The 6,382-nt window shown below is 41.4% G+C and overlaps 1 protein-coding gene across 3 annotated transcripts; it reads left to right on the top strand.

Annotated features, from left to right (window-relative positions):
- The first annotated feature begins 1,805 nt into the window (after positions 1-1,805).
- Positions 1,806-4,623, top strand: LOC137948151 (BAG family molecular chaperone regulator 1-like). 3 transcript variants are annotated; one of them, XM_068794120.1, is made up of 6 exons: positions 1,806-2,069; positions 2,260-2,448; positions 2,588-2,844; positions 2,944-3,200; positions 3,296-3,442; positions 3,545-4,623. In XM_068794120.1, exons 3-6 carry the CDS (start codon positions 2,619-2,621, stop codon positions 3,767-3,769), a joined length of 855 nt encoding a protein of 284 aa, XP_068650221.1. In that variant the 5' UTR covers positions 1,806-2,069; positions 2,260-2,448; positions 2,588-2,618; the 3' UTR covers positions 3,770-4,623. The 3 variants fall into 3 exon arrangements, with proteins under 3 accessions (XP_068650221.1, XP_068650219.1, XP_068650220.1); XM_068794118.1 differs by having other exon boundaries at positions 2,260-2,844; XM_068794119.1 differs by having other exon boundaries at positions 2,257-2,844.
- Positions 4,624-6,382: the final 1,759 nt, after the last annotated feature.

The following is a 6,382-nucleotide window of genomic DNA, read 5'->3' as shown; positions in this document are numbered from 1 at the left end:
AAACAACCTCTCCTCCTTCGACCCTTTTTTTAGCCTCTTTTTCATCTTCTTTTGTATTAACAATGGTGGACATGGTTGAGGTGAGGTTTACCAAAACCTAAAAAAATCCGAATCACCAAACCCGACCTCGTTTTATATCTATGTCTCGTATGTGGGTCGGGTTTGAAAAAACCCGTCCTCGACCTGACCAGGGGGTTTTCCCCCCGCTCTGTCTCTGACCCATAGGGTGAAATCTGAAACCCGAATCCCTATTTTTGAATCCAGTTGGGTCGGTTTTTATAGAAAACTCGACCGAATGCTTACCCATGTGTATTAATGCATTATTATCTTATTTAATGGATAAAACCTAATAGAAAAAGAAATTTTTTTCAAATGGACATCAACATGATTGTAACATGTAACCAGGTCAATTGGGTAGTAACCACATGAATTAGTTGTGCAATTTCTTTCACCAATCTAACTCTAGTGACATCCAACCACATGAATTAAAACCTAGTCGGCAACCAGGCCAAAATCCCCAAATTGATAACTCACCTAATTACGCTTGATTAAGAACTCACCAAAGTTATGGTCCACTCACTAATTAAAAAAATGAGGAAATTATTTTCCTCCTCACATGGATCCGGTGGGTGCCTTGTCTCTAATCAACCAAATTTATAATTAATTAAATAGCGATTAACAAATCAATCGGACGGCTCAGACCGTCTTACGTGGCGGGTTTCGATTCGAGTAAACCTGGGACTTGAGAGTGTCGGTGGACGGGGAGAGTTCCTGAATCAAAAGTCGTGCTGCGATTGTCGACACGTGCCAAACTGGTTAGGATGACGTCATCTTTTGATTTTAATTGGCTTTTTTACGGAAGATGTGACGCCACTCCGTTGCTTTTCTTTTTCTTTTCTTTCTCTTTCGCTTTTTAACTCTGAATCTCATAGCTGTCGTCTTTTAGAATGACAAACGTATCCCCGGGAAAATGGATTCTAGAAAACGAGATTATCTTCTTTTCGGTTTAGTACATAACACTCTCTCTCATGCGTTTGGCGCTATCGTGATACGTGGATAATTTTAGATAAATATCCATGATAACCTTGTTCTGATATTATGTTAAATTTGGATAGTAAGTCTTATCTAAAAATATTAGTAAATTTAATTTATAATAATTAAATTAATTTTTTTAATTAATAAATTTAATATTTTTTTCTTGATAATCCACGTAGGATTATTTTTTAAGACGTTCTAATCCGGGCGTTACCGTCAAACGCGTGTCTACTTAGTTTTCCCGACTTTCCTGCTGTAAAAATTTGGAAACCGACGAATTAAACGCGTCGCGTTGCAGCCAGTTACGGCAGGCGACAGTGAATTCTGTGCAGGGGGGGCCGCGCCGGGAGTAGACGCGCATGTAGACACGGAGTCTCACTCGGGGGCACGCGTCCCGGTAGCGGAATATACTTGTGATGCACGTGATTACAAAAGTGGGTCCCTGGCTTGTCGCCCATAAGGGAGGCGACGTGGCGTTTTCGCATGATCTGGGCGGCCGAGTCTTCGTGTGTAAACAAAAACCCTGTAATTGAATTCATGGAATTGAAATTCTCTTTAATGGATCCATCTGACGGAAGCTGACAAATGAAGTGAGATCAGGAGAATTTACACGCGCGAGTGCAAGTCCAAGTGGAAGCCCGTGGAGGGTTTGGTGAGATTTTCTTTCCTTCTCCGTTACCGCTGTAACAGAGACGGTAAAAAGTCTCTGGCTTTCCTTTGCTTTTCGTGTACCCTTTGAACCGAAGACTTGGCGGCTTTCACCTCTCTCCCTCTCTCCCTCCCTTCTGTTCCTGGGTTTTTATATTTCCTTATTCTATTTCTATATATATTCTTCCTTCTCTCCTCGCATTTTCCGTTCTCTGATCATTCGTTTTGAACTTTCGATTATAGTTCTATTCTTACAGAGATTTTTTTTTTTTTTCTTGTTTGTGCATCTTCAAGTTGGTTCCAGAACAGGCGAAAGGCGTTCTGCGCTTTCGATTCTGTTTCTACTGTATTCGATTTGCAGCCAGTTTTGTAGGCGGCGGTTGACGGTAAGTGTTTTTATTTTGGTTCTTCGGTGCAATTTGAGCCTCTGAGGCGTTTTTTAGGGAAGATCTAAGGTTTCCAGCTGAAATTTCCGGTTGTGGAGTTTCTCGGGCGTTCTGGTCTCTGCACTGGTTTTCTGACCAGTGGAGGGCTAGAGTCTTGGAGATTTTCTTACTCTTTCCTCAATTTCAGCAGGGGGCTTGAGAGGATCGGAGGTGTTTCCTTGCGAGACAGTGAAAATATAAAGGAATAGGTGACCGGTGTTCCACAGCCGTTATATTTCGCACGCGGAAAGTTCAAACGCCGCAGCTTTGATTTCTCCGGAGAAAATCTCGGGGGAGTCGGATTAATGTGAGAATCGCGAGTCTTTCAGAGGCTCTCCAGGTCAGAGATGTTTTTCGTGGAATACGTTGGAGATTTTTCCAAAGCTGCCTTCCGAGAGATCTGAGGTTTAGGCTATAGTTTACCCACCGACGAAGAGGCTCTGATTTTAGACGCATTTTTCTTTTTTTCTGTGAAAAAGAACTTCCTGACGTGGTCTTAGTAGCTGTGAAATGATGCGGATGAGGACGAAAGCCGTGAATCTACCAACAAGCAAAAGCTCGGAGATGCCGGGCGTCGGCGCCGAAGTGGACTGGGAGCTCAGACCGGGCGGGATGCTCGTTCAGAAGCGGAATCTCGTCTCTGATCAGGATTCTGCTCCGGCTCCTGTCATTAAAATTAGGGTCAAACACGGCTCTTCCATTCATGAAGTTTTTATCAGCTCTCAAGCCACTTTCGGTAAATCTGTTTTCCGATCTCCGATCGACTAAGACCTTGTTTTTTTTTTACATTAGACAGGGATTACTAAACCAGTTTGTCTTTTGGGGGGGAATGCAGGGGAATTGAAGAAACAACTGTCGACACAGACTGGACTGCATCCGCAAGACCAGAAGCTTCTCTTTAAAGATAAAGAGAGGGACAATACTGCATATCTTGATTTATCGGGTGTCAAGGATCGATCTAAAATCGTTTTAGTCGAAGATCCGACAAGCCAGGAGAGACGATATCTTGAGATGAGAAGGAATGCGAAGATGGAGAAAGCAGCCAAGTCCATATCGGAAATCAGCTTAGAAGTTGATAAGCTCGCGGGGCAGGTGAATATGGTCAAATGAAGTAATGCGTTGTACTTAGTGAGAACAAGGCAAGGAAGTACAGATACATTACCCCGGTTGTCTTTCTCTGTTTTCAGGTCTCTTCTCTCGAATCCCTTATTTCTAGAGGGAGGAAAGTTGCCGAGAACGATGTAATGTGCTTGATCGAGCTGTTGATGTCTCAGCTTATAAAATTGGATGGTATTATGGTTGATGGAGATGCTAAATTACAGAGGAGAATGCAGGTATGCGTTTGCAGTAATGAGCTTCATTTTCTGATTTCCTCACCAAACGGGCATCTGAAAAGCTTATTTCCACCAACTTGTTGTTGTATTGTATCTCTTCAGGTTAGAAGAGTGCAGAAATGTGTTGAAACTCTCGATCTGTTGAAGATAAAAAATGCTACGCCAAACAGCAACCGGCAAACAACGTTTCCCCCATCTCCGGCAACCCACCAGCAGTCGCCGGCTGTAGTGGTGACGACAAAATGGGAAACATTCGACTCGACTCCTGCTGCGCCTCCCTCGACTTCAACCACAAACTCTAAGCTTAATTGGGAGTTTTTTGAGTAAGTGTATATGATTGTCACCTTTGTGTCTGTCGTGGTGTTTTGCCTGGTCTTCTTCTTCGATTCTTTTCTGTATTTAGGTTCCGAAGAGGGTTTTACGATTCCCCATTCGGTCCATCAGAAATAAATGGGTTGATGATGATGGTGCTCTTTCTCCATTCTCTCAATAATATTCTTACACGAGAAATTAGGCTTCTCATTTTTAGACATTATATATATCGATGAAGAGACAGAAGCAAGTGGAATTTGTTACTTTTTTCTTTTTTTCTTTCAATTCTTTTGTAATGGTGTCTTGTTCTTATGTTGAATTCTGTAATCTTTTGTTAATATCAGAGGTGTTTAAGTATAATATTTCCAGGGTTCCCTTTGATTTTTCTTCATCCGCGTCTCTTCCTTTACCAAGGAAGAGACGGAAGCTTCGCCATTACCAGGCGACAGTACTGAAACTTGACCCTGTCGAGGTTGTCCCCTGGATTAAATTCAGTGGGGGCGTTCATGGAGGCTGTTCATTGTAGGAAATCAATGCTTGGACCCAGATGGGTAAGGCCGCCCTTGGTCGGGAGCCCTCAATCAGACAAGACTTATAGTTGAACCAGTGATCTCTAGTCATGGTCTGTATCTTTCCAGTCTCAGTTGCTTCAGATTATTGGAAAGAACTGTGAGGACCACATCTACAGTGGTAGCTCAGCTTTGCTTTGCCCATTTGCCACAGTGAGCATCTTCTCTTTATTATTATTATTTTTGCCAGTAAAAAGGCATGGATTGTTTCTGTTCTTCCTATTCATGCCCTATACTTGTCTTGCAAGAAGGGCATTCTCTGTTGGATCGGGAAAAAAAGTTTTTTTTTTTTCTTGGATAGTTCCTGCCATGCTCATCTGCGTTTTTATACTCGTCTTGCAAGTGAGGCTTTCTATATTGGATTATAGTTAAAAAGAAATAGCTTTAGCTGGTAGCATTAGGGTTTTCTTAGAGGAACTAATCCGTAATTGCAATTAAGACCTACCGACAATTAGTTCGTCGTACATGACTTAATGGTGGGTTAGCCTTCTTGTTCTTTCTTTCGTAGAGATTACGATAAGGGCGGATGTGTAAGCATAAATGAATTTTTACATATATTATTAAATTCATATATAGAATTTAAATAGAAACGTGAATGATGTCTTACCTCCGACTATGGCGATCAAAGTTTAGAAGTTGAAATCCTTTCGTCTATTCAAAAGTTCTTCCGTAGAAATGTTACCACCTTCATTTTTTGTCTATTAAAATCTTCATTTTGGGTCGATCTTCGTTCATAAAACCTTCATTTCTTCGTTCATAAAACCTTCATTTTGGGTATGTTAGATGGGATTTTCCTTCATAAAACCTCAAAAATCGGTCGAAAATCGGTAAAAAGAGGAGTGGTTACAACTGCTTGTTTTTAGTCCTTGTTGATCATATTAAGAGAAATCCTTTTAACGAAAGTAATATCCCAGTCAACACCAAACTCGATGCTTAACAAAAACGCGTTTCCGAAATTGGCATTTCGTCCTTGGAATGGTTGTCTTTTCTGTATTCCACAAGTTTCAACCACTCCTTTCCGAATCGACATCCCACCAGACTGATTTCAAGTTTCAGTTTTCGCAAATCGAAATCTCCCGGATGTGCCTGCAACCATGTAATCTTTATCACGCGTCGTGTTCCTTCGTCCATTGGCCCCAAAAATGGATGGCAATTTGGCGTATTTGCTAAAGTTCGTCTTAAAGATTCCTACTGTCCAGACCATCGCCGGTTTCTCATTTGAAAAATGAAATAATAATCGGCCCAGCCACTACACTTCCAACAAGAGGAAGATCAGTAATTGACCAGAGATTTTTAAATGATTCCCTATCGGTTTTCCGTTCCAGTTACGCCCATGAAAAATCGATAGCAGATACTAAAATAATTGCTCGTCGCCGTTAAATTATACCTGAACTACATGTGCTAATCTGTAAGTAGGAGACATGGAAACATCCCGTCAAATCAAACAGTCTTACCTGAGAAAGAATATTTTCATTGCAAGCTTGGCGATGTTGTTTGCTTCCTCTCGTGGAGAAGATGACATGACTTTTCTTCAACTGCCGGCTGTCCAGATGCCAACTTGCACCCTTTTTCATCTCAGTTCAACTACTCCGGGATGATATTCTCCTGGTTAATGCGATTTCACTAATGTTTATCTTCAGACTTAAACGGGTTGACTTGGATTCTTCTATAACTTCTACCTTTGGTTACTCTGTTTATCAAAGGCATAGACAAGGCAGAGAGCAAATAAAACTTGTCTGAGAGGGAATTTCCTTCTTCCTTCTGCTTCAAGTTTAGGTTGTTCGAGATACGAAGGCAGCATTCAAACAGTCATTTACAGGTGGAAAGCTGTTACTGCTGTCAGAACTGGCATGTTGCCTGATCTTCATCGATCAAAACTTATTTATAATTAGGGTCTTGTTCACTCAACGCGGAATGAAGAGAAAGAAATTGATTTCTGAAAATCTGGTCCAGCACTTTCAATGGCGCCATCCATTTTTCTTCCGAGAAATGTAAAATTGGAACATATTTCTTAGTCAATACTTCGCTGCCTTTTAATCCCAGACATGGAAATCAAAGT

Source organism: Aristolochia californica, unplaced genomic scaffold (genome assembly GCF_029961685.1).
Source record: "Aristolochia californica isolate CCGP_79_NKW_82.1479 unplaced genomic scaffold, dmAriCali1.0.hap1 SCAF_13, whole genome shotgun sequence".
Taxonomy (NCBI): Eukaryota; Viridiplantae; Streptophyta; class Magnoliopsida; order Piperales; family Aristolochiaceae; genus Aristolochia; species Aristolochia californica.
This window is presented reverse-complemented; position numbering and strand designations above follow the sequence as displayed.

Coding starts and splice junctions, on each gene's coding strand:
- LOC137948151 (XM_068794120.1), top strand. CDS start 2,619: ATGATGCGGATGAGGACGAAAGCCGTGAATCTACCAACAAGCAAAAGC. Junction 3,201..3,295: donor TTGATAAGCTCGCGGGGCAG/GTGAATATGGTC, acceptor CTCTGTTTTCAG/GTCTCTTCTCTCGAATCCCT. Junction 3,443..3,544: donor AATTACAGAGGAGAATGCAG/GTATGCGTTTGC, acceptor GTATCTCTTCAG/GTTAGAAGAGTGCAGAAATG.